This window comes from Pocillopora verrucosa, chromosome 10 (genome assembly GCF_036669915.1).
Source record: "Pocillopora verrucosa isolate sample1 chromosome 10, ASM3666991v2, whole genome shotgun sequence".
Classification (NCBI taxonomy): domain Eukaryota; kingdom Metazoa; phylum Cnidaria; class Anthozoa; order Scleractinia; family Pocilloporidae; genus Pocillopora; species Pocillopora verrucosa.
Genome location: NC_089321.1, coordinates 9,383,100 through 9,408,044, shown reverse-complemented (window position 1 = coordinate 9,408,044; position 24,945 = coordinate 9,383,100). Strand labels below are relative to the sequence as shown.

At 38.9% G+C, this 24,945-nt stretch overlaps 3 protein-coding genes across 4 annotated transcripts in view; 2 read left to right on the top strand and 1 right to left on the bottom strand.

The window, feature by feature from the left end:
• LOC131799213 (transformation/transcription domain-associated protein) overlaps positions 1 to 14,856 on the top strand; it is an 80,778-nt gene extending 65,922 nt beyond the window's left edge. For both annotated transcript variants that reach the window (XM_066173756.1, XM_059116918.2), the window contains exons 93-124: positions 2,762 to 2,853; positions 3,361 to 3,437; positions 3,540 to 3,598; positions 3,688 to 3,783; positions 4,038 to 4,133; positions 4,635 to 4,753; positions 5,162 to 5,279; positions 5,578 to 5,690; positions 5,766 to 5,877; positions 6,397 to 6,497; positions 6,990 to 7,100; positions 7,351 to 7,474; positions 7,861 to 7,925; positions 8,016 to 8,103; positions 8,265 to 8,325; positions 8,989 to 9,186; positions 9,329 to 9,357; positions 9,459 to 9,576; positions 9,754 to 9,893; positions 10,219 to 10,318; positions 10,485 to 10,692; positions 11,089 to 11,178; positions 11,370 to 11,472; positions 11,626 to 11,733; positions 11,879 to 11,986; positions 12,266 to 12,340; positions 12,472 to 12,513; positions 12,589 to 12,804; positions 12,882 to 13,023; positions 13,106 to 13,302; positions 13,863 to 13,977; positions 14,124 to 14,856. In XM_066173756.1, the coding sequence (XP_066029853.1) occupies positions 2,762 to 2,853; positions 3,361 to 3,437; positions 3,540 to 3,598; positions 3,688 to 3,783; positions 4,038 to 4,133; positions 4,635 to 4,753; positions 5,162 to 5,279; positions 5,578 to 5,690; positions 5,766 to 5,877; positions 6,397 to 6,497; positions 6,990 to 7,100; positions 7,351 to 7,474; positions 7,861 to 7,925; positions 8,016 to 8,103; positions 8,265 to 8,325; positions 8,989 to 9,186; positions 9,329 to 9,357; positions 9,459 to 9,576; positions 9,754 to 9,893; positions 10,219 to 10,318; positions 10,485 to 10,692; positions 11,089 to 11,178; positions 11,370 to 11,472; positions 11,626 to 11,733; positions 11,879 to 11,986; positions 12,266 to 12,340; positions 12,472 to 12,513; positions 12,589 to 12,804; positions 12,882 to 13,023; positions 13,106 to 13,302; positions 13,863 to 13,977; positions 14,124 to 14,233 (3,531 nt within the window). In that variant the 3' untranslated portion in view covers positions 14,234 to 14,856. The remainder of the gene's footprint in view (positions 1 to 2,761; positions 2,854 to 3,360; positions 3,438 to 3,539; positions 3,599 to 3,687; positions 3,784 to 4,037; positions 4,134 to 4,634; positions 4,754 to 5,161; positions 5,280 to 5,577; positions 5,691 to 5,765; positions 5,878 to 6,396; positions 6,498 to 6,989; positions 7,101 to 7,350; positions 7,475 to 7,860; positions 7,926 to 8,015; positions 8,104 to 8,264; positions 8,326 to 8,988; positions 9,187 to 9,328; positions 9,358 to 9,458; positions 9,577 to 9,753; positions 9,894 to 10,218; positions 10,319 to 10,484; positions 10,693 to 11,088; positions 11,179 to 11,369; positions 11,473 to 11,625; positions 11,734 to 11,878; positions 11,987 to 12,265; positions 12,341 to 12,471; positions 12,514 to 12,588; positions 12,805 to 12,881; positions 13,024 to 13,105; positions 13,303 to 13,862; positions 13,978 to 14,123) is intronic.
• On the bottom strand, positions 14,719 to 18,406 carry LOC131799212 (protein FAM221A-like). Its single transcript, XM_059116917.2, has 6 exons — positions 18,269 to 18,406; positions 17,830 to 18,003; positions 16,979 to 17,237; positions 15,895 to 16,069; positions 15,543 to 15,691; positions 14,719 to 15,444 (listed from the first exon to the last, which is right to left on the bottom strand). Exons 1-6 carry the CDS (start codon positions 18,343 to 18,345, stop codon positions 15,253 to 15,255), a joined length of 1,026 nt encoding a protein of 341 aa, XP_058972900.2. The 5' UTR covers positions 18,346 to 18,406; the 3' UTR covers positions 14,719 to 15,252.
• Positions 18,407 to 18,539: 133 nt separating this feature from the next.
• LOC131799192 (E3 ubiquitin-protein ligase ZSWIM2) lies at positions 18,540 to 24,476 on the top strand. The gene is made up of 11 exons (XM_059116894.2): positions 18,540 to 18,773; positions 19,349 to 19,425; positions 19,609 to 19,649; positions 20,203 to 20,419; positions 20,746 to 20,866; positions 21,030 to 21,151; positions 21,445 to 21,529; positions 21,878 to 21,999; positions 22,111 to 22,572; positions 23,191 to 23,509; positions 23,909 to 24,476. Exons 1-11 carry the CDS (start codon positions 18,624 to 18,626, stop codon positions 24,131 to 24,133), a joined length of 1,941 nt encoding a protein of 646 aa, XP_058972877.2. The 5' UTR covers positions 18,540 to 18,623; the 3' UTR covers positions 24,134 to 24,476.
• Positions 24,477 to 24,945: the final 469 nt, after the last annotated feature.

Here is a 24,945-nt window from a genome sequence, read left to right as displayed (position 1 = left end):
TTGTGCACTATTTGTTTTCTACTTTAGGTATTACGTGGGTGTTTTGCGTACTAATTGTTTTTTAGTGTAACCACAACGTTGGTGTTTTGCACACTTTGTTTTCTACTTTAACTATTACGTTGGGGTTTGGGCAGTATTCGTTTTCTACTTTAACTATTGCATTGGTGTATTGGGCACTATTTGTTTTCTACTTTAACTACTATGTTGATGTATTGCGCACTATTTGTTTTCTAATTTTACTAATACGTTGGTGTTTTGCGCATTATTTGTTTTCTATTTTTACTAATACGTTGGTGTTTTGCGCACTATTTGTTTTCTACTTTTACTAATACTTTGGTGTTTTGCACACTGTTTTCTACTTTTACTATTACGTTGGTGTGTTGTGCACTATTTGTTTTCTACTTTCACTATTACTTTGGTGTTTTGCGCATGATTTGTTTTCTACTTTCACTATTACGTTGGTGTGTTGTGCACTATTTGTTTTCTAATTTAACTTTTACGTTGGTGTTTTGTGCGCCATTTGTTTTCTACTTTAATTATTACGTTGGTGTTTTGCGCACTTTTTGTTTTCTACTTATACGTGGGTTTTTTGCGCACTATTTGTTTTCTACTTTAACTATTACGTTGGTGTTTTGCGCACTTTTTGTTTTCTTCTTACTTATACGTGGGTTTTTTGCGCACTATTTGTTTTCTACTTTAACTATTACGTTGGTGTTTTGCGCACTTTTTGTTTTCTACTTACTTATACGTGGGTTTTTTGCGCACTATTTGTTTTCTACTTTAACTATTACATTGGTGTTTTGCGCACTTTTTGTTTTCTACTTACTTATACGTGGGTTTTTTGCGCACTATTTGTTTTCTACTTTCACTATTACGTTGGTGTGTTGCGCACTATTTGTTTTCTACTTTAAGTACGTCGTTGGTGTGTTGCGCACTATTTGTTTTCTACTTTCACTTAAAGTTGGTGTTTTGCGCACTATTTGTTTTACACTTTCACTATTACGTTGGTGTTTTGCGCACTATTTCTTTTTTAATTTAACCATTCCGTTGGTGTTTTGCGCACTATTTGTTTTCTACTTTAACTAGTACGTTGGTGTGTTGCGCACTATTTGTTTTCTTTAACTATTACGTTGGTGTATTGTGCACTATTTGTTTTATACTTTTACTAATACGTTGGTGTTTTGTGCACTCTTTGTTTTCTAATTAAACTAGTACGTTGGTGTTTTGTGTACTCTTTGTTTTCTACTTTAACTATTTCGTTAGTCTTTTGCGCACTATTTGTTTTCTACTTTTCTTATTATCTTGGTGTTTTATGCACTATTTGTTTTCCACTTTAAATATTACGTTAGTGTTTTGCGCATTATTTGTTTTCTACTTTTACTATTCCGTTAGTGTTTTGCGCACTATTTGTTTTCTACTTTCACTATTACGTTGGTGTTTTGGGCACTATTTGTTTTCTACTTTAACCATCACGTTGGTGTTTTGCGCTCTATTTGTTTTCTACTTTCACTATTACGTTGGTGTTTTGGGCACTATTTGTTTTCTACTTTAACCATCACGTTGGTGTTTTGCGCACTATTTGTTTTCTACTTTCACTATTACGTTGGTGTGTTGTGCACTATGTGTGTTTTCTACTTTCTTTTACTATTACGTTGGTGTTTTGCGCACTATTTGTTTTCTACTTTAACTATTACGTTGGTGTGTTGTGCACTATTTGTTTCTAGTTGGTTTAACGATTACGTTGGCATTTTGCCCACTATTTCTTTTTTAATTTGTTTAATTGTTACGTTGGCATGTTGCGCACTATTTGTTTTCAATTTTTTAACTGTTACGTTGGCGGGTTGCGCGCTATTTATTTTCTAGTTTGCTTAACTATTACGTTGGCATGTTGTGCACCATTTTTTTTCTAGTTTTTTAATTATTACGTTGTCATGTTGTGCACTTGTTGTTTGTTCTCTGGTTTCTTTCACTGTTACGTTGGCATCTCGTACACCATTTGTTTTCTGGTTTGTTTAATTGTTACGTTGGTATCTCGCGCACTATTTGTTCTCGGGTTTGTTTGACTGTTACATTGGTATCTCGCGCGCTATTTGTTTTCTGGTTTGTTTGACTGTTACGTTGGCACCTCGCGCACTATTTGTATCCTGGTTTGTATGTGTATTACGGTGGCATCTGGTGCACTATTTTTTTTTGGTTTGTTTAACTGTTACGTTGGTATCTCGCGCACTATGTTTTTTCTGGTTTGTTTGACTGTTACGTTGGTATCTCGGGCACTATTTTTTCTCCGGTTTTTCTAACTGTTACGTTGGTATCTTGCGCAGTGTTTATTTTCTGGTTTGTTTGACTGTTACGTTGGTGTCTCGCGCACTATCTTTTTTCTGGTTTGTTTTTTGTTTTGTTTTTTTTTTTTTTTTACATAACATGATAGGTTCCTTTCACGGGACTGTCTACGCACATTGCGTTTCACTACTTACAGTACTCTTAAGATACAATTAATATTTATGCTACGTACATTGTTCTACTTATACTACGTACAATGTGATAATGCACACATATTTAGAGGCACATCATTTACACACAAAAAAAGAGAAACTCTGTTGGCAGCACTGTACAAAAATTATTAGAAAACAGTATGGAGAATATGCATACTGATGCGAGGGTGTAAAAGGTTTATGCCTTCCACTCTTCAGTGCTATCTTTTTATTCTGGGAATCTTATTCTTAACTTAATTCATGCGATAAATTTTCCCACTTCTCTTCAGGTGATGAGCAAGGCCCGTGAGGAACATAACCGCGGCCCAGCTAATCCGCAGCTAACATCAGAGTACAATCTGTGGGAGGAGCACTGGGTCAGGCAAGTGTCTTAAACAATCTCTTCAGTATGGAGCCTCTGAGCTTTCGATGTGGAAGTTCCATGCGTTACCTCCTGTAATAAGCGGAGAAAGGTTTTGGTTAGGGGTGTTATTCTAACTGTGACCCGCCCATAAATTTTCCGTGTTAGTCAATGCAGTTAAAAATAAGGAAGGTAATGAGAACTCGCCTTTTGATTACCTATGGAGGTTGTCCTGAATAATGTTGAAACAGAGTAGTGACTTTTCGCAAACCACGACGGCGAATTGTTCACATATCTCTTTTGGAACCCAGCACTGCCCTCATTCATTATTTAAGACTGGTGCTGTGAGAGGCGGTTAATGAATCCAGCCATTTGCACAATTTTAAAAAAAATATAAATTAGTTTTTTTCAATTGACGTGTCCTAAGCGTTGCCCCTCGGACCCTATTCTCACATGTTATTCGAAATTAGCGTACAGACACTGGTAAATGAACTTATTTGTTGATGTATTTCGTGTCATCTTTTTCAGTTGTTCTAAAGAGCTCGGTCAATGGGATTTGCTGATGGAGTTCGGAAAGACTAAGGGCCACACTAATCCTTTCCTGGGTACGATCGTAAAAAATTTCCTACATCTTTTGTTGATTTTCTTTTTATAATAATGTGTGTTACTTTCTCTAATCGTTTCTCTGATATTTCTTGTTATTTTAGTTCTAGAGAGTGCATGGAGAGTCCCTGAGTGGCAATCAATGAAAGAAGCTCTTGCACAGGTAATTTTTGAACAACTATAAGCTCCAAAAGAATATTTCCACTATTTTATCAGTATTTGATTTCCACGTGTCTTCCTATGGCTTTTCAGGTTGAAGTCAACTTCCCGGAATCAATCGCGTACAAGTTGAACTTATATCGAGGTTACATAGCTATTTGCCATCCGGATGAACAACACCTCAACATGGTTTGTGTCACAATTGCGTTTAATATTCTATTTTTTTACACGCTGCCAGCGGTTTGTTCTACTCGTGATATGAAGGGAAAGTTATGAGCATGACGGGAGAGGAACGAGTGGAGATTGGGTCTCGATTGGGTCTCTCTTCGTTCATATTAACACTACCGTAATCGCTCTTTTCCAACCAATCGAAGCATCTGTTATATCTGCATGTTATGACTGTCTATTCTAACCAAATGCTGTTTTAATCCTCCGCGACATAGGTCGACAAACTTGTAGAGCATTCCACAACTCAAGCAATTCGCCAATGGAGGCGCTTACCTCCGATTATTTCACAGCAACACATTCCGCTCCTACAGGTGAGCTTCTCTGATTGTTTCGTTTTCATGTTTTAAGCCTTTGACCCCTACATGTAAGAGTGACTAGCATCTAAATGTTATAGAGAACAGTATTGAAAATATGCATGGTGATCTTAGGGTGTAAAGGGTAAACAAACGCCCACACTCTCATAGGCGCAAAAAAATATGTCGCGGATGTGAAGAGCTGGACGAAACGCGCTTACGTCGACGTACGATCGGTTCTATTCTGCAGCGGTCTTTATAACGAAAAAACTGTTTTTCTTACATTTATCCTTTTTTTTTATTATTTACTTACCAGCCAACCGCCTGGTTTCTATTTAATCTCTCTTTTGTAAGCTTTGCCATGTTTTTTTTTCTGTGACAAATTCTATCTTTTCAATGCTCTCTCGCCCTCTCCAAAAATAGTTCACACGCATGCTCCTTTGCTCCAAGGGGGTCGTTATCGATTCTACTGAATTTTTCTTTGGACGTTTTGTTGATTACTGTTGCTGTTAATTCCAGGCGGCGCAACAAATTATGGAGCTTCAAGAAGCTGCTCAGATTCACACGGGTCTACAACCGCCGAATGTTGGACGATCGACTAGTCTACATGATATGAAGGCTATTGTGAAAACATGGCGGTGAGAAGCTTCACCTTCCAATATATTTATCCACAACTGTTTTTATAATACAGCGAGTAAACTCGTTTATTAAATTCAAATCATCATTCGTCAAGCGTCATATTCCCATTGTTCGAGCTGACGACGGGTGTATGCGCATTGAAATAAAGCAGCGGAAACTGCTCTTGATACAACATAGCACAACGGCGTCGACATAGTTTTTTAAAAAATTTGTTCGTTTGTAAGCTCTTTGTTAATCAAGATGTGAAGATGGGAAGTTTGGAAAGCACCAAGCTATTAGCTACGTCTCGAGCAATTCTAACACTACTTGTATTTTCAGTTATTATTGAATGAAGCAGCGAGTGAAATAAAAAAGACTGATTAACCTTTGCCTACATTCAACAACGTTAAAATTCTTTAAACTTTTAGTAATCGCCTCCCCATGCCGTCGGACAATTTATCTCACTGGAGTGACATCTTTATGTGGAGACATCATCACTATCAGGCAATTGTAGCAGCTTATGAAAGTCAAGCGCAACATGAACAGGTATGTCTTTCTTATCTGCAAATATCTACTTGGCTTACGATGTTTGCCCTACTAATTCTGTTGTCTCTTCTGTTGTCTTTTCATAAAGGATTTAAGAGTAATTAAAACCAGCTCTTGTTAAGTCAATGTCCTTCGTAATCGTTAGCAGACTCCCTGGTAAGCTTCCTAGGAATGCGGAAACTCCCCTTTTCCCTTCAACCCCCCCCCCCTCCCCACCTCCCCCCTCTCCCACCTTTACTACCCAGGTCAGGTTGAGCATTTGCTCTATAAGTGACCGTACTTTTTTTCTGTCAAGCAGCAGAGTAACCACTCCATGCTTGGTGTTCACGCCTCCGCTTGGGCCATCATTCATTATGGTTACATAGCCAGGAAACAAGGCCTCACTGGAGTGTGTTTGGACTCGCTCAGCAGGTTGGTAGTAGCACACTTAATGCAATTTAATATCACACTAAACTTGCCACTGACCTCTTTTTATGTGTGTTACAGGATTCACACTATTCCCAGTGTTCCTATCGTGGATTGTTTCCAGAAGATTAGACAGCAGGTGAAGTGTTATCTGCAGATGGCTGGCGGAATGGGAAAACAAGAGTTGCAAGAGGTGAGTGGAATAGAGGAGCTACAACGGAAGAAAATTGTGATCTTTTTCACTGGTTGGTGAGCCAAACTAACGCAGCGGTCCAACGTCGGGTGTGCGCGAGGGATCAGTTTTGGCCGGCTGCGCGCAATTTTTGCCAAAAAAATTAACAGGAAAACATAAGAAAAACCGCTATCTCACAGAATAAGAGAAAGGAAATTGAATTGTTCATGAAAATCTGTAAAAGGAAACAAAGGTAAGGAAAAGGAAAACTCGAGACTTTTCGAACACAAAGATTTTTCAAGGAGGGTTTTCATGCTGATTTACGTTTTTGCTTTGAGTTCTACTGAAAACGTTATACGCTTCTATGACACTTAGAGGCAACTTAGTTCTAACTGCCTGAAAGCACGCCATCTCATCATTACAGCGTTCGCTCATGCGCAGACGTTTGGCTCCTCTCTTAGTTAAACCATACGTGAGGTTCCTCATTATGAATTCGGAAAATTAGACTAAACTAATGCTGTTTTTTTGTCAATCTTACAGGGCCTTGAGGTCATCGAGTCTACAAATCTGAAATACTTTTCCAAGGAAATGACTGCAGAGTTCTTTGCTCTCAAAGGAATGTTCCTCGCTTACATTGGAAGGTAAATTGAAAGCAGAGAGAACATGACGAAAGAGGAACAAAACGAAAAACAGGGGCAAATTGTTGCCTTAGATTGCTTTGAGTGTCTTGAACCAAACCAAAGCAATTCCAATAGCCAATCATAGGATGAAAATATCACGAAAATATCACTCGAAGTAAAAACAAGCAACCTGCCTGGAGCGCGGGAAAACGCGAGTGACCAAGTTGCCATTGGGTTTAGTTTTGAATTTGATTGGCTGAAAAAGTGGCGCGAGTTTTTTGGAACAATCACATAACGAAATGAAGCAAATGCAAAGCAATCCCAGACTACCTTCGACACTCAAGTCACGTCAATCAGTACAATCAGAACAATAATCAGTACAGAAATACTTTGTTTAGCGTCCAACAGGAAACGCGAAGGTCGGATATTTTATTGCCGATAGTTGCTGACCTTTTGAAGCACTTTTATTTCCTCTGCTTAGGGTAAATTTGTTTTATTTTAATGTGTTTGTAGGTCTGAAGATGCTAACAAAGCTTTCTCGCAAGCGGTTCAGATGCAGGACTCGCTTGTGAAAGCCTGGGCACTATGGGGTGACTACCTTGATGGTCTTTTTGTTCTAGAGAGGTAAGAAAATACCCTTCTTTTCTCTTACATCACCCACATATTTGAGTGTTTGTGATGACTATACCAGCCAGAAAACGACTATTACAATGTGGGTCTCTTTTTTAACTCCACTACTTTAGATTACAGCGGAGCGCGCGCGCATCGAAGCACCATACCTATAAGTTTTATGTATAAGGCCACATATATAAATTTGTATTAATTTGATACTTATTTCCTATGCGTCACATTATTTTTCCATATGTGATTGCAGGAACATACAGCTTGGTGTATCCGCCATTGTTTGTTATCTTCACGCCTGCAGACACCAAAACGAGGCCAAGTGTCGCAAGTATTTGGCGCGAACAATTTGGTTGATGACGTATGATGACGAAAAGGTCTGGTAACAAGATATTTTCAGCTTAATCACAACAGTAACAAGATTCTCATTGCTTATCTGTAGCCCTATTTAAGTTCGAACAGCACATTTTTAAGCGTCATGCCCATGTAATTAGACAGTATGTGCCGTTCAGTTGTACGCGTAATTATATAGACCGTAGGGTCCGTTTTCTCGTGGATAGAAACAACTTTTTTTATACATTGATACGCCTTACCGAGGCGTTAAGGGGGTAGTCTCTGTAAGAAACTGTGGTGCTGCGTCTGCGGAAAGTAAACTACGATAATTTGGTTTAGTCAAATGAGTTGATAAAGGAAATTGACCACCATAGACAGTTTCTAAAGCTGACTTCAGTGATGATAAAAGCTCACCGATTTATGTTTATAGGGCTCGATCGCTGAAGCCGTCGACAAATATTGTGTCGGTGTCCCCCCGGTTCACTGGCTTCCCTGGTAAGTTACGTCAAGTAACGTCTCTTGTCCATTTGTTTCGTGTTTAACATGCGGAGTGAATAATTCTTCATTTTTGTCTTTGGTGCTCAGGATTCCCCAGCTGCTCACGTGTTTGGTTCGACGTGAAGGTCAAAAGATATTAAACCTTCTGTGTAATATTGGTCGAGTTCATCCTCAGGTTAGTGAACGGAAGTAGTTCACTTCTCTTTCGTCTCTCTTTTTCAGTTTGCTTTGATTTGTTCTTTTTCCACGTTGATTGTGTCTGCGCCTCACTAGCCTGACGATCTGGATAGCATATCAGTTTTTTGTGTTGTTTATCGAATGATATCCTATTTTCAGGCCATGTACTTTCCAATTAGAACCTTGTATCTTACCTGCAAGATTGAGCAACGGGAGAGACGTGAGTATTGTTAATTAGGACCTTAATCGGTTGGTTTTCGAGTAACAGGAGCATATAAGAAAATACAAAAACATATAACTCTATCAAAAATGGTGCGTTTCTTTGTTATTCTTTGATGTTCATTTATATGCGCCTTCTCGGCCCCGTCTACAAGTGTACGAACAATATTTTCCCTCAAAGCCGAGGCGAAGACGGCCCATTTAAGTACCTGTAAAATGAGCTTAATCATCCGTACCAGTGAGAGTTTGTTAGTCAACCACTCACCTCTGAGAACAATCGTGGATAAGCTTACAGCAGAAGCCATGTCATAAGCTTGTACTTACAGTGCATTCGATACTCCTGCGCCTCCAACATATATCTGCTCATCGCTGATGCATGTCTCCAACCTTTGACCACAGTTGCATTTTACGTCGTTATTCTTCCCGCATTCACTTTGGTTCGTTGCCTGAGGCATATTTCCCGGGTTCATTGCGGACGACATGTTTTAGCAACCTTGTCTTTTAGGCACTTTATTGAATCGAACTTACAAAATTTAACAGAGAGTAGATTCTTAAATGATTTGAGAAATATTATATTTCACTCCTAGTTAAAAAAATTCTTAAGCTTTTGTAACCTCTTGCTATTATTTATAAATCTGCTGCTTCACTTCTGTTGAAATCCCAGATAAAATGGAGGCAGCGAACATAACAACCCAGCGGTCTTCTACTTCAGGCAGCAACAGTACCGCCTCCTCAGAATCACAAAACGCGTCTTCAGCTACCCCTAAAACCAGTGCAACCGGTTCAGAAACAGGACAGACTGGTACCACAGCCTCGTCAACGAGTAAAAGTGCTGGTTCAACGCCAACAAGCGCTGCACCAGGTATTAACTTGTTTTCCACTTCATTGTCAGATGTTACTTGACGTATGTAAACGGAAAGACACTTTTGGGTGTTGCTTGTTTCTGTTTAGTCTAAAGGACGAGACGAGTGATTTTATTAATTGTTAACATTTATTTTTTACAGAAAATGCGGCAAGTTCAACAGCCACACCGGTTTGTAGATCATTAAATTTATTCTTATGAAACCTCTGATCGTACTCTCTTCAAGCTTTTCGAATTGTGTTACATGTCGTCTTTTGTTTGGTTCATTTCAGACAACGCCATCAACACCCACCCCGATGCCCACAACAACTACCTCTGAACAGGCTACAGCTTCGACTGCAGGCTCAGCGACCACTTCTACAACTGCCGGCTCCACGACACCAACTACAGGTACCCCACAGGGGACTCGTAAAAACAAGAATTAGACCTGAAAGGGGGGGGATACCAAAAGAAAGAAAAGGTTGCATTAGAATATCCATCAGAAGTTAGTTATTGTCAGTAGTCTTCCCCTATGTACCAAAAGATCTTTGTTGTATAAAATTTTAATGTACATCTTTTGGTTTTCAGCTTCAACACCAACTAGCAGTCATAGTGACCCAGGGGCGATAAGAGCCACGGCCCAGATGTGGCGCTGTAGTAAGATAATGCACTTTTTGAGGGATCTACATCCAACTCTCCTCTCAGCCCTCGAAGGAGTAGTAGATCAGGTACATATTCATGTCGTAAAATTATACACTATTGTAAGGGATCTTCTTCCAACCCTCCTCTCGGCCCTAGAAAGAGTAGTCGTTTGGATACATGTGCCTATTCTGCGATTGTGCACTTTTTGAGGCACTTTCATCCAACTCTGCTCCCAGCCCGTGAAGTGGCAGTCAATTAGGTACATTAACATGTACTAAGATTATGCACCTTTTGTTATAAAGTTATGCACCTTTTGGGAGACCACATTGTTACTCTCACTCCTTGATGAGGTTGTCGATCGGTACATGTACATGGGTTTTTGATGCTGAAAAGTTTGTTTTTTGTCGGCAGATGGTTTGGTTCCGTGAAGGTTGGCCTGAGGAGGTACTTAGGCAGCTGCGCCAGGGACTTATAAAGTGTTATCAAGTCGCGTTTGAAACAAGAAGCGATGGTAAGTTTTACAGGCTCCTTCATTTTCTGAAACGATGGGAACAAATACCCTTTAATCAGTTGGACGCCTGCACTAAAGATTGGAATTTCTGTTGAAGCAGACTTCGGTCATTATTTGTTTATTTGCTTTGGTTTGAGTTGTTAAAACAATTTCGATCTTCCAACAGTTGCAGCTGCCCGAATCACACCACACACACTGAGCTTTGTGAAGAAATTAGTCAGCACATTCGGAATCGGATTTGAATCGGCCTCGAGTGTATCAAGCACTTTTTCATCAGCTGCATCTGAGTCCTTGGCGAGAAGGGCCCAAGCCACGGCTCAAGATCCAGTATTTCAGAGGCTGAAGGAACAGTTCGCTGTTGATTTCGACTTCACGTAAGCAGTGTGAAAAATAAATACATTCTCGTCTGAGGGGACATCTAGTGAAGAAATGTAAAATGGTTTCCGTGTTTACATAGCCTGATGTAAACACGGAAACCATTTTACATTTCTTTTATAAAATAACTAATGAAAGAGGAACGAAAACCGTGTTTACATACGCTCATGTAAAATGGTTTTATAGCAATCAGAGCGCGCGTACTATTTGAATTATTTTATAATTTAACTTAATGTCCAAGCTTTTAGTGTTGGACGCTATTGAACATGATGATGATTCAAGCTTGAAACTGTTTTGATTTTTACTTACTTTTGAAGAGGATAACAATTGAGACTGTTAACGTCCAGATATTTTAGAGAGTATGTAATATCAAGTCATATTTTGAAACCTTACAGTCAACCAGGGTCCATGGTTCTTCACACTTTGATCGGTAAACTGAAGAAATGGATTAAGACTCTGGAAGAAAGAGCAAAACTTCTCCCAAGGTAAGACACATTTGTCTCGAATTTGAGAAACAACCTAGTAATGTTGCATGCATTTTAAGCTTTTTTTCATATAGATGTGGAACAATGTACGTATTTGCTTATGTATGTTAGTGTGTGCTGTATGAGGTACACTCAGGGACAAGCTAAAAGTAGTTATCAAGCTAAGCGTGAACCTCTCTGTCTCTTTGTAGCTCTTTTCTTTTGGAGGAGAGATGTCGATTCCTCAGTAATTTCACGACCTCTACAGCAGAAGTGGAGCTTCCCGGCGAGTTTTTGATGCCCAAGCTCAACACGGTTAGTTGAAAAGAGAAAGCTACCCTTTTCGCTCTCTTTTGAATAGAAATTCAGCCAGTTGGCACGATAGAGCAACTTGTTTTAATGACACAGTGCTGTTAATCTCAAGTTAGTAAATAAGTGTTGAATGTCTATGTTTTAATTTCTTTTCAGCATAGTCCATACTATATTAGGATCGCTCGCTTTATGCCGCGGGTTGAGCTCGTTCAAAAGCACAACTTTTCTGCTCGGCGCCTTTACATCCGGGGTAACAATGGCAAGGTATGACCATATATGGTGTTATAATGCTTATTCATGAAACGTGGAATTAAAAGAAATACACTTTTTTTATTTAGAACTTAAATCAATGTAATGTTTGTGCTACTTTCTTACTTTTTTAAAGTTTGAATTGTGTTTTACCTTTCAGATCTATCCATACCTGGTAGTGAACGATGCGTGCATGACGGAATCGAGAAGGGAAGAGAGAATTCTTCAACTGTTGAGGCTCCTAAATCTTTATTTAGAGAAGAGAAAGGTAAAAGTGATGAAGTTTTAGAGAAGACATACAACTTTTGTTTCTACAAAAAGAGTAACGACACAGAAAGGTTCTTCTCATTTCCTCAAACAAGGGAAATACCTCTTCTGCAACCCATGGTCTATTCACGTGACTCAACTGCCTCATACGCTTGCGGGCTTTTTATTATTATTTTTTTTTTTTGGGTAGAATCGTTACATGCTTTGAACACGGCTAAAAATCTCTCCAACGTTTATTACTGTAATAAATACTTAATAGATTTGATTTTTGTTCGTTTAGGAGTCCTGCAAAAGACACCTGTTATTTACGGTACCACGTGTTGTAGCTGTATCACCTCAAATGCGACTCATTGAGGTAAGTCACGCGATGTCATGATCAGTCACGCGTTATGGTTTATCAGTCATGCATTGCTGTAAAGTTGTTCTGCTCCATGTCTCGTTAACTTCATTCTTCTTTATGTTGATCAGTTTCAAAATCTTTTTTAGGACAATCCGTCTTTCATTTCTTTAAGGGAGATCCTAACTGACGTAAGTAGCCATTTTCCAGCACTTCTCTGTTTCCCTACCAGACTCCTCATATTTACCCATTATTTTTCTTCGTAGCGTTGTGACAAGAAACACGTGGAGTCTGACGCACCAATCGCGTTGTATTACGAGCGCCTCGCTTCTGTCCAGTCACGTGGCTGTCAGGTGACTCACCAGGTTCTAAAGGACATTCTCAGAGAGGTGCAGCTCACACTGGTGCCAGAAGTCCTTCTCAAAGAATGGGCCCAGTACACGTATCAGGATCCCTCTGATTACTGGACCTTCAGGAAACAGGTACGTGAAGACCTCTCACTGATCTTTACTCAATTAAATAACCGAGTAAACTAAATGTTAGTTTTCTTTTCTTGTAGCTTTGCATTCAACTCGCTCTCTCTGGTTTTGCTGAGTTCACTCTGCATCTTACAAGACTGGGACCAGAAATGCTTCAAATTGCGCAGGACTCGGGCCGACTAACTGTCTCTTACAGCCGCTTTGAGCTGGACGACACAAAAGGTAGACATCAATCTTTGGTAAACCTTTTTGTGAATAAAATTTTGCAGGACTGAGTTGTGCTTTCGTTTCTTTTGTACCCAAGGCGAACTGGACGCGAACCGTCCCGTACCTTTCCGACTAACTCCGAACATTGCCGAGTTCGTTACGCCGGTCGGTGTGAATGGAGTGATGACGGCAGCGATGGTGTCAGCGGCGCGGTGTTTAGCTGAGCCTCATTTCAGTGTTCAGAGTATCTTGAAAGCTGTGTTGCGAGACGAGATTATTGCTTGGCATAAAAAGGTCAGTAAACGTTCCCTCCGCTGCTTTGAATTAAAAAGTAGAGGTTAAGTTTATCCCGCCTTTAACGACGTCCATGGCCAGCTACTTAACCCTTTCACTCCCAAGATCTCATCAGTAATTCTCCTTACTGTCTGCCATACAATTCCTATGATGTTAGTTTAGAGAATTTGGTACTGGATCAATTCAAATTCCCCTTATGACTATTTTTCTTTATTTTCATCACTTGTCTGCTTGATATTACATTGACACTATAAGGAGAAATTCTCTCTTGGTCACTCATGGGAATTAAAGGGTTAAAGATCGGGGGAGAGGGGGTGGGGCGGGCGAATGAGGGACGTCTTGGAAATATTGGGTGGTTGGGCTATGCCACTTAGTTTTCCAAATCCTGACTTTCTTTCAAACAAAAGAATGTAATTCCCACATCCTTTTTTAGACCCCTGGCCTTGTAAATCCATACCCGTTTTCAAATCTGGCCATAAAAAGTTCTACTTGGTTTGTGTATCTCTTCTGCTTGGTTTTAGAGTTTTAAGTAAATGTAACACTCTTACTTCTAATTGCAGGAACAAGACGAGGCCCACACCTTTCCCCTGAGTAACCCACCGACTGATATGGACAGCGAGCTGTTAATTACATTAGTGAACGCAGCTGTAAAGGCCATTACCACCAGACTACAGAGTAAGTCAAAGTATCCTGCAGGATCAGCACAAAAAGTTTCATCTTAATGTATACCACAGTAAAAATCGAAGTCTTTAGTCACTTATCTGCTGATACCACAAATTAATAACTGTTTAACGCATGATTATCATTCATTTACTTTGTAGACTTGGCACAATACGAGGGAGGGGAGACTAAGGTGACAACTCTGATAGCAGCGGCCACTAGCCCTGATAATTTATGCCGCATGGATCCAGCATGGCACCCGTGGCTCTAGAACACTTTATCCTTCTAGTCCATGGCGAAAAAGGAAAAAGGCATATACGGTTGTGATTTCAGTTTATCAGGAGTAATATTCACGAACATTTCCTCCGAATTTTCTTGTTTCTCTGAACACCTCGGAGATGTTTTGTCCTTATTAACAGTAACCATTTGGTTTCAAGGCATTTTCTGGTCAAAATGCTCACTTAGTTTTCACGTCATTGTTTCTTCAAATACTTCGCTTTCCACATTAGATTTGTGTCTGAGCAGCAAGGTTTGTATTGATCATACATATTCATTTTAGGTCGGTAAAATTTATATAGTTATGTTCAACTGCTCTGACTGAACAACTTAACATCCTTAACTACATAGAGATCTCAGGTATTAACTTAAACATGACAGTCAAATTGTCCAAGAACTAACATGTAATCACGCAAAAGTTGTGCAAAAGTTGTGAAGAAGACTAATTATTAGTAGCTTATCTCAGGTTAGGCTCTTGCAAATCATGTAGAAGCAGTATTGTAATTTATTTTCTCTTGTGTTTTTATTTCATTCATTTAAAAAAAGCGTTAAGAAAGTCAATGTAAGTGCACATGTATGTGTATAAATACTTCAATAAATTAGTGACTTTGTATTTAATTTCTTGTGTAATGGGGTGTAAGAAATATTTATGAATAGCTTTTTTTTGTCTTACAACCGTTACTTGTGCTTACTGTAAATGCTCTAATAAGCCCCTCCTAAAAGGTTGTGTAAGACCCCCTCTCTAATAAGCCCCCTACTTTAAAAAGCCCTCTCTAATACGCCCTCCTCTCTAATACACCCCTCTCTCATAAGCTCTTCCCCCCTCCTAGAAGCCCCCCTCCATAATAAGTCCCTCTCTTTTGTAAGCCCAAGTAATTTATGAGCCCTCTCCTTCCAGGGGGTTATTAGAGCATGGGACACATCAAGTGAGAGACAAAAACCCTTCTCCCCCATCTTAGACACACCACTACACACACTTTCTCTCTATGCCAGTAATCCCCTCAAGATGTTTCATCATCTGTTGCTCTGCCTTCCAGTCTGGGATACAGGGCTTCGAGAGGATACAGGCTTGGTTGCTGATTTCATCTTACTAGGGCCAGTCTTCCTTGAGGCAATCCCTGTGCTCTGCTGTGTAGTGCCTGGCCCTGTCAACCTCTTGGGTTGTGGTGATCGCTGCACTCTAGACTGTTCCTTTTCTGCCTTCAGCTGTAAAACCAGGAATGTTTACTTGTCAAGACTTCCTACATATTGTAACTCGTAAATGTGAACAAAACACAAAGAGATTTACATTAAATTTCACTCACTCTGGCTTGGTATCGCTTCTCAAAATAGGCCATGTCCTCTTCCTCAGTGGTTCTACGTGACACCTGTCCTGCACCAGCACCCATCCCATCCTCTAATGACAGCCCAGCCAGACCAGCTTGTACTCTGAGGAAAGGGTGGTCATTAGGTCCTGGGAAAAACAACGAAATTGAAAAACTGTAGACATCTTGCACAGTATGGAAAAACTCCTGTTATACATATTTAAAAAAAAGAACACCAGTTAAAGCAGAGCTCTTGTGCTTGAATTTAATGTCTTTTTCTGAGGTTTTTGTGAACATGTTCTTAATCTAGGAAGGCAGCAAACCCTGGCAATTTTTTTTTCTTTTTGCATACCTACTGGCTGCTCCAACATATGTAAGGGTGGTTGGCCAATTCCACTGTCATCCAAGCGCATGTAGCCATCCATCAGTGAACTGAACCCTGTGATTCCACCCATGGCAGCATAAGGCACATCATGGCCAATTGGGTGGCCACGAGATATACGTTCTTCTTTTGTTTCAACAATTGTCTTGTGGGGAAAAATTTCAATAGAGAAAAAAAGACAGCTTGCTCTATGCATAGGTCATTAAAGTCAAATGGTTACTGTGAGTACTGGACTTGAAACCTGGTGGAACCACATGCAAGTCCTCTTCCCTGCGATCTAACCCTCTGAACCTATAGAGTGACTGACATCTAATTTCTCCTTAGAATATCACCCCACATATCACACATTAAGGTCATGAGAACACAGGAAATAATCACAAACTAAAGAAGCTCTTGACTGTTATATCAATTCTCCTTGTCAGTGCATTATTGTATAGAGAACAGTATGAAGAATACGCATACTGATGCTAGGTGTAAAAGGTTAAGTAGGAATACTCAAGATGAGGGTTTTTTGTTTTGTTTTTTGTTGGTTTTGTTGTTGTTGTTGTTGTTTTTTTTTTTCAAGACAAACTCAGTGGTTGTGCCCTAAGAACAGCCCACTGTCTGGTCTACCTTCTGCAAGTTGAGACTCTTAACCGATACATTTAAATTTATTTTGAAAATTCATTTCATTCTTCAGTAATTGTGTCAGCCCCATGAAAAAAAATTAATGTTTTGCCAAAAGTAAGATTGTGGTATGAGAGGAGAAGAATCCCAGTCTTCCAGAGAGTATGTGAGAGCCGATTTTTTAAAATCTAAATCTAACAATGAGGTAAAGTTTGGACAGTTTTACTGCATTTATCAATGAGTATAAAATATGAGCTGTTCCTTCTTTGATTAACAAGAATTTGCAGGAGCCAAAGCAAAATTGTCTACAGAAATTCTAGCAAATTTTAATGATGTCTCATTTCCTCTTAAGACCTCTGAAAACGGGGCAGGAGGAAGGGAGGGGTGGGAGAAGGTTTGCTTACTCATCTAGGACCCTAAGTTAAAAACAATGGCACATTTCACCAACCTTGTGAGCATAAGTTGGTTCTCCACAGCCACAAGTGTAAGAACTTCTGAATTTTTTACATGCACATCCTTTTGAACACTTATATGGTACCACCTCAGAATGATCATCAGCAAAGTGTTTACACTGACATCTGATTGGCTGGGTGCCATTCTTTGGTACATAGTGGTAACTCTTACATTTACAGCCACTAACACGGCAAGGGACTGGGATCGGTCTGATTTGCGGTAGTGTCTCATAATCAGTTTTGTGTTGTTTGTACCTATGTTGGAAAAAAAGCATTAAAAGTTCTTTGTAAGTTTAATTACTTGTATTTTGGAATAAAATGTTATCAAATTATTTATTTTGCTTTTTTTCTATTTCTCTATGTGACCCTACATGTGACTGCTGATAAATGGCTCCAGGAAATGGTTTTCTCATATGTAATACTGTCATACTGTAATTTCCTGCAAAGAACATTCTGCTTACGAGTAGAAATGTCCATGCTCATTCATGCAAATTGTCAGATCACTTCTTTAAGCTGCTAAAGAAATACCCCCCTCCCCCCCCCCAAAAAAAAATAATTAAAAGCCAAGATTTCCATATCATCCATACTTCATTATACATACAGTTGTTTGATTAAAGAAAACTGTGATATAAACTAGTTTACCAATGCGGCTGAAGTTTACGAAATAATTAAAAAAAAAATAGTAATCGATTAATAGGACAATCGACTCGCTTGCCCCAAAATATCGTGATTTGCCAGCGTCTCGCAGATCACTCATTAGTATCGATTTTCTCGTTGCTGACAATCAACGATACTTTGCTCAAAGTCATCTAATAATTATCAGTAATTCCATTTTTGCGTTTCTCACCTGTGATTGCAGAAACACATTGTTTCAGGGCCGACCATCTTGCAGTCCATACCGTTTGGTGCTGTCCAACTTACATACAGCCTGTTCTTCATTCTCTGTGGCAGAACTTTTTTCTTGTACTCTTCATATTCTTCAGGAGTAAAGAGTTTTCCTGCGTCGTCATCCCCAACAATTCTGAGAAAAAAAAAATAACAACAGTCTTTTCGAAATTATGCAAATGTAGCACAAGTGTGTCTCCAGCTAACTGCGCGCACCCTGCAATTCTGTTGCAGCATTCATTGAAATGCAAAATCACAGCTGTTAGGTTTATATAGGTTTAGAAGACCTGAACCATTGTAAATGACTCATTTCACACGAAAATGCTGCTACTGCATGCCAGCCAATAACCAAGCTCGCTTCGATTTAAATTGCTATTTTAGATCGCATTTAGGTGACAAACCTTCGATATTCCAAGTATTGATCTATAGAAGCCGCAGCAGTACTATCCAGCTTTAGATGTATTCGATCTCCAGCCATCTAGCCGCAAGAAAGGTCAAAATTCAGACAAAAATTCACGGCAAACAGCTTGGTAGAGGCTTCCTTCGTTTCCAAAACGACTGGATGGATGTTGTATAAGCCATACCAAATGTCCCTCAAATTAGTTCCAGTCTTTTTCCACAAAAATCGTTGCCAGGCAAACGTGAATACGAGGCAAAAACAAAATTTGCAAAATTCAAATTCCAAAAGATAACTTTATCTTTCCGACGATATTCCTTCCATATAAACCAAATATAGCCTAACATACATCGAAAGGTATGGCTCGAAGGATTCCCTGGAGAAGAAATTGCCCTGATGTTGTTCTGAACAGAATTGAGGAAGCCAGTCAAGCTAGAATTTATCTTCTTCGCGAGACAGGCCCCACAGGATTTCTTTTGAAGGAAGATGGCTTGGATAAGAAATTTAAGGTTTGTTGACGTAAACAGCGATTTCTTAACAATAATAACAAGTCTCATAGCCGCATAAAACGTCTATTGTCTTTTACGAATGATACGAGAATACAGACGAGCCCTAAAGTTTGTTGAATGCATGATGAATGTACCCAAAGACGTTTGAAAACTTATATTAATTCTACTTAATTGTTATATGAACTGGGGTAAAACTCAAATCTTTGGTTTTCCCTTACCATAAGCTATTTACTCTGAAAAAATACTATTGTTGTATAAAAAAGTTTGACAATGGTGAAACTAACATACAGTAACTTGCAACATGATTCTGCAAATACATAATTATTGTCTCCTATTTATTTTGTTTGCCTGCGTTACAATATGAGAACTTACATTACAGTACGTACATGTATACTTTCCACCTTTTCAACTGTACCATAACAGTTCCCTAATAATCTAACTCTACCCTATCATGTGTTTTAACTCACTTTGAACCTTAGGATACCCTGCTAGGAATGTTACCAGAAGTAAGCCACAAAAAGTATGCATGACTTTTCATATTTTATTGTCTCATTCCATATTATTTTGTTTTTCAGGTGTTTTTGGGCGATCAACATTCTTGTACTTGTCAAAATTTCACAAAGGAGAAGGAGCTATGTATTCATATCCTCTGGTAAGTACAATTTTAATTCCAACACATAACAAAAATCTGTGCATGCACTCACTTTTAATGCACAAAGATATTTAAACCTCTTCTTTTCAAAGACTTCATTAGCACTCAATAGTACTGTTTGAAAATGATAGCTTATACATCACTTTTTTGTCTTTTGTTTTCTTCTTTATTATTTTACTGCAGGGTGCTTCTCAAAAAATTTCGAGTTCCTAAGGAAAATCAGAGTAAGTGCTTTATCAACTATGTACATGCAAAAATGTTGTACCCCATATCACTGTTTGCTAAATGCCTGTTTTGCACTTTTTCCTGCTAGTTTTAAATCAGATTATTTTAACTTTTTAGGGGGAAAAACTCAAAACAAATACCTACAATGTTGGTTGCCTATATGTGTAACAGCTTGTCAGTATCTCTTGTGATCGGTGCAATTGACTGTGGGTTGAGAGGTCTGGGTTAAAACCCCAGCTGCATCAAGATGTTTATCTGTTCTTGGGTGAGAAACTTTACTCTCTCAGTGCCTCTTTCTCTCCACCCAGGAATATAAATGGTTACAAGAAAATAATTAGGAAAGCCTTAGAAAATGCTGGAGAAAGCCTTGATGGACTAACATCTAATACAGAGGGGGTTATAAGATTCTTTGTCAATTCATGCAGCTGAAACTTGGATAAGCTCTGGCCAGATGGGCCAGGAGACTTACAAGCTGATTTTACTCTACCACCGTTTAGTGATTGTAAAGATAATGAGCAAGGAACAAAATAATGATCACTATTTGAATCTTAGTTATATTTCAACTATCACTGGTGGAACGTGAGATTAATGAAGTGATGAAGGGAGGCTACTCAAGGTCAAACAGATCAAAGAAGAAGGATTCTGGTAAAGATATGGCAAACTCTGATGATCGAGAGAAACTTAAACAGAAACAGATCGAGGAAGAAGATGTGTGTCCAATCTGTCAGGATGAGTTGCTGCAGAAACCTGAACCACTAACTTATTGCAAGTAAGTGTCAAAGACAGGGAGCCTCTGATAAGATACACAGTAGCAAACATTCCACATAATGGAAAAGAAATTCAGCAAACAAACCTTTGTTCACTTGTTCTGTATGGCAATCTTTTCTTTCAATAATCTCCACATTGAAAAGTATTCAAGTTTTGCCCTGGGACTTGGTAAAAACTCCAATTAAAAGGGACAAGTTTGTTGTTTCACAATAGTTCTTGGAAGTTTTGCTGCAAGCATCAAAATCATGTTTTCAGTGCACTTTTTCTGGCTGGCATCTAAACTAACCATAGTTTAACCAATGAAAACATTTACATTTTTGTTTGTAGGTATGGCTGTGGTAATAGTATTCATGTAAAGTGCATGAAAATCTGGGCTGAACATCAACGTTCCACTGGAGAAACCATCATCAAGTGTCCTCTTTGTAGAATTGACTTTGGGACTTTGCAGGTTAGTCATTCAACATGAAGATGTTCATGACCTGTTTTTTTCATTTCTGTCAGTAATTTAAAACATCCTTTTGGTATTTTTACCATGGCGCTCATTTTACCCAGACATTTTGGATTTTTATTTCTTAACTTGGCTTTTACAACTAAGTATTTTTAATTAAAAGGAATTAACGGATGAGTTTCACAAATCCTCTCGACGTAAAACAAGAGCAGAAAGACAAGACCTTCACCTTGGTGCAACTTGTAAGAGATGCAGAGTTTGTCCCATAGCTGGAAAATGTTACAGGTAACACACACCTGTTGTATCTATGAGGTAGACTATTTTGTGGCTATGGCTCTGACAGAAGATTAAAAGTCATAATGTTAGCTGTAGAAACTCTCTACAGAAGCCAATTTACATTATCAACTCAGAAACCAAATTATCTTGTAGTATCCCTCCCCCCACCCACCCATTACAGCAACACAGTTTCTTTAGAATCCTACTCCCTTTACTATTTTGTAGTATTTTATTAACAGTTAATTCTGATTTATTCAACTTGACAGCTTACTAATTTGAAAAAATTTCTGGCTTGTTTACAGGTGTGTTGTTTGTGCAGATTATCATCTGTGTCACTCTTGTTTTGCCACAGACACACATTTACAGCATTCTTTCCAGTTTAGACAGGTAACATCAGTATGCATACTCTCCATACTGTTCTTGATACCTCTCCTTAAGTGCTGACAAGAATAATTTGTTTTATAATCATGACCTTCTTTAGTTGATGATCATTTCCTTTATTCTCCTGACCTTAATGTTTGGCTCAGGGGTGATATTGTGAGAAGAAATTGGATGCTAGTCACTCATCAGAGTCGAAGGGTTAACTGCTCACACAAAATCAGATTTCAATCAATTTCAATGGTGAAATTTGTTACATGTAAATTCTACATTGATTGATAGAATCTTACACTAATTGTTATTTGCATCACATGGAGTTGGAGATCAGTACAAAATTGTATTCTTCATGTTCATTAGAAACCCAGTGAACGATGGCGAGCAGCTTCACGGATAACTCCTTTACCCAGTGCAGTAATGAGTGACTTGGAAAATAGAGATATTTCTGAGAGTGATTATGAATTGCTGTTGCAACTTGACAGGTAGGACAACAAAATTATTTGGATCAGTTTTGTACAAGTATCAAAAGTGATTAAAAATTTAATTTAATTTTAAAACTATCCTCATTACCTGTTTGGTCCTTGCATTCACAGGCAGGTTACTGATCAGGATGGCATCCCTGCGAATGTGATCCACAGTTTACCAACGCAAGTGTTGCAAGATGGACACAGGCTGTTGGGTGACAGCAGCAACTGTGGTGTCTGCTTACAAGGATTTCAAGTCCACCAGTGCATCAGAACTCTTCCTTGTCACCATCCTTTTCACATGACTTGTATTGACAACTGGCTTTCAAACCATTCACAGTGCCCTGTGGATGGCTCTTATGTTGGATCTGTTATTACCACGGCATCCAGGCCACCAAACAGACAAATGGTGTCAGGAGTGGGGCAATTTAGGTCTGGACCAAAAGGCAGTCATGCATTAGGAGGGGCTGGGAAAAGACCAAGCCAGAGATTAAAAGGGCTTAATGATAGTAGCAACTCAGCAGCAAGTTTACCAAGTAGTTTTACTCTCAGCGGATCTCAATTGATGGTAGTACAAAATGATAAGTCTCGGTAAGAGTGGAAAAGATTGTCAGACCTTGGAGTAAAGTTCTTATAGAGATTTGAATATTGCCCCAAAGTTACTTGCATTTCTTTTTTGCACATAAACACATCAACTGAATTTAACTTATTTCACCAAAGTCAAGATTGATTACTTCACCCACAACCTATGGCTGGTTTCTTTAAAGTTTCTTAAGTTTTGAGATTTCTTTAGATTATGGCCGTTCAAACTTTGGTGTCTATCAAAAGACCAAATTCTATGTATGAATATACTACTTGTTACACTTTCCTATGAATATGGCCAGCAAACCTGATGTTAGGTGATTATAACTCCAGTGACTTTAGTACAAGTCGTATTCCAATAGTTGACCCTTAACCCTTTATTTCCTATGAATGACCGAAACATAATTTCTCCTTGCGATATCAATACAACATCAAGAAGACAAGTGATGAGAATACAAGCAATTATCAAGTAGGAAATTATTAGTTGATACGATTTCAAATTCTCCAATCTAACATCAGGAGAATTGTAAGGCAGACCGTGAGGAGAATTACTAATGAGATCGTTTAAGGTTCAGTGATACATTTGGCTTTACAATGGTGCTACAACTGTTATCCATTTTCATACAGGTCCAATGGAGACATTCAGATTCCCAGTCATGACCATGTGTCATCCGTAGAGCCTCCGCTAATGGATCAGCCTCACATTATTCCCCACGTGGGTCTTTTTCGAGTATCTTCAGCGGGACGGGACAAGACGCGATCTCAACACAGAGCTTCTCCTGAATCCTCCGCTGGAATAAAATCGTTCACGCGGTACAACTTAAATTTTAATCCTGTGAATGCTTCTAAACCACCCATGCCGCCTCAAAGTTTGAACAATAATAGAAGTTCGAGCAGTGAAACAAGGAGGCCGAGGGCAAAACTGGACAGAACTCAACGAAGCAGTGTAAGTTGGTACTTGCAGTTGTAATGTAATAGAGCGCATTTCGATTATTTATGTTGTAAAAAAACCCAGCATGATCAACCGAACCAATGCCAAATCAGAGAAAAATACAAAGAGCTAATGATAGTTCAAAGCAAAAAACGGGCAAACAGTCTAAAGCGCGGAAAAACGCGGGTGACCAAGTCGTGCGTGTTGTAGTTCTTTCATCTGATTGTTTGGGAAGTTAGGGCGAGTTTTCTAGACCAATCACACAGCGAAGAAGCAAACGCAAGACAATCCGTCTCGTACTCTATCTTTAGAGACATTTAGAGGCCCGATATTTCAAAGTGAAAGCATAAGCGCTTTTCGTGAATGGGGATTTCGTGTTAGGTATCTTACTTATTCCGTATCATTTCTTTGCAGTCGGTTGGAGAACTTAGTTTGTTTGCATCAGGCACCGCTGTGTCACTAGGATCGCAGACTCCGCCATTAAACACAGACAAGAAACTTAAAGGACAGCTTATGAAAGGAAAGCTAACAACCAAGAATTCTCGGCAGTCTCTATCGGACCCAGGCCTAGCCGTGACGTTGGAGCCTATTGTTGGCTCTGGAATATCAGTTTACCTCCCTCCTGTTGATATAGATTGAGTCAAACATAATTTGTAATGAATAATGAAAAGTGTGCAGAGGGAAAAAAAATTCAAGACCGACACGAGAGGAAAAAGAGTCAGTTTTGTTTGAATTAAATAAAGTAAATTTGAAGGAAACATGAGTTACTGGGTCAGAACTTCCGAGGATTAAACATCTCGAATAACGTTGGCCACCAAATTTGTTTTAGACCAGTTTATCCCTCTTTTGATAAACTGAACCATCAACAATTTTCTTTCACTAATAGCTGTTAACTGGTACGGTATATTAGAGATAAGTAACCCAACAGATGCAGTTATTTACTCTATGCCCCTTCCCTCCCCCTAATATTTTTACTTAATTATTTTCCAAAGATAACAAACAGGAAACCTCTTTTCAGCCACCCTCTCTATCCCCTTCATACTTGGAAATAAATTAACCCCTACTAAAGATGATAAAATCAGGTCCAATTAGATGAAAGAGTAAAAGCTATCAGAAATTATACAGCGTTATTTGTGGCGTGTATTTCTAAAATTCACAAGTTGACATTTAATTCTAATATTGAGTAAAACGAACGATCTGAAAACAAATTTGCCGTATTGTCAAGCTTTCATTCTTTATGGCAACTAATCATTTCGTCTAAGAGTGGTTCGCTAATTAAAACGACAAATTCACTAGCGCCATAGGTCGGCCCGTCAAAGGCTAAGTCCTTTCGTAAACGCACTATGTCACTCGCAAAGATTCGTATTTTTAAAGTCTTAGCAACTACAAAGTGCGACGCGTTATTATTCATCAAGATATTTAAAACATGTAAATCGGACATTTAAGGTGTG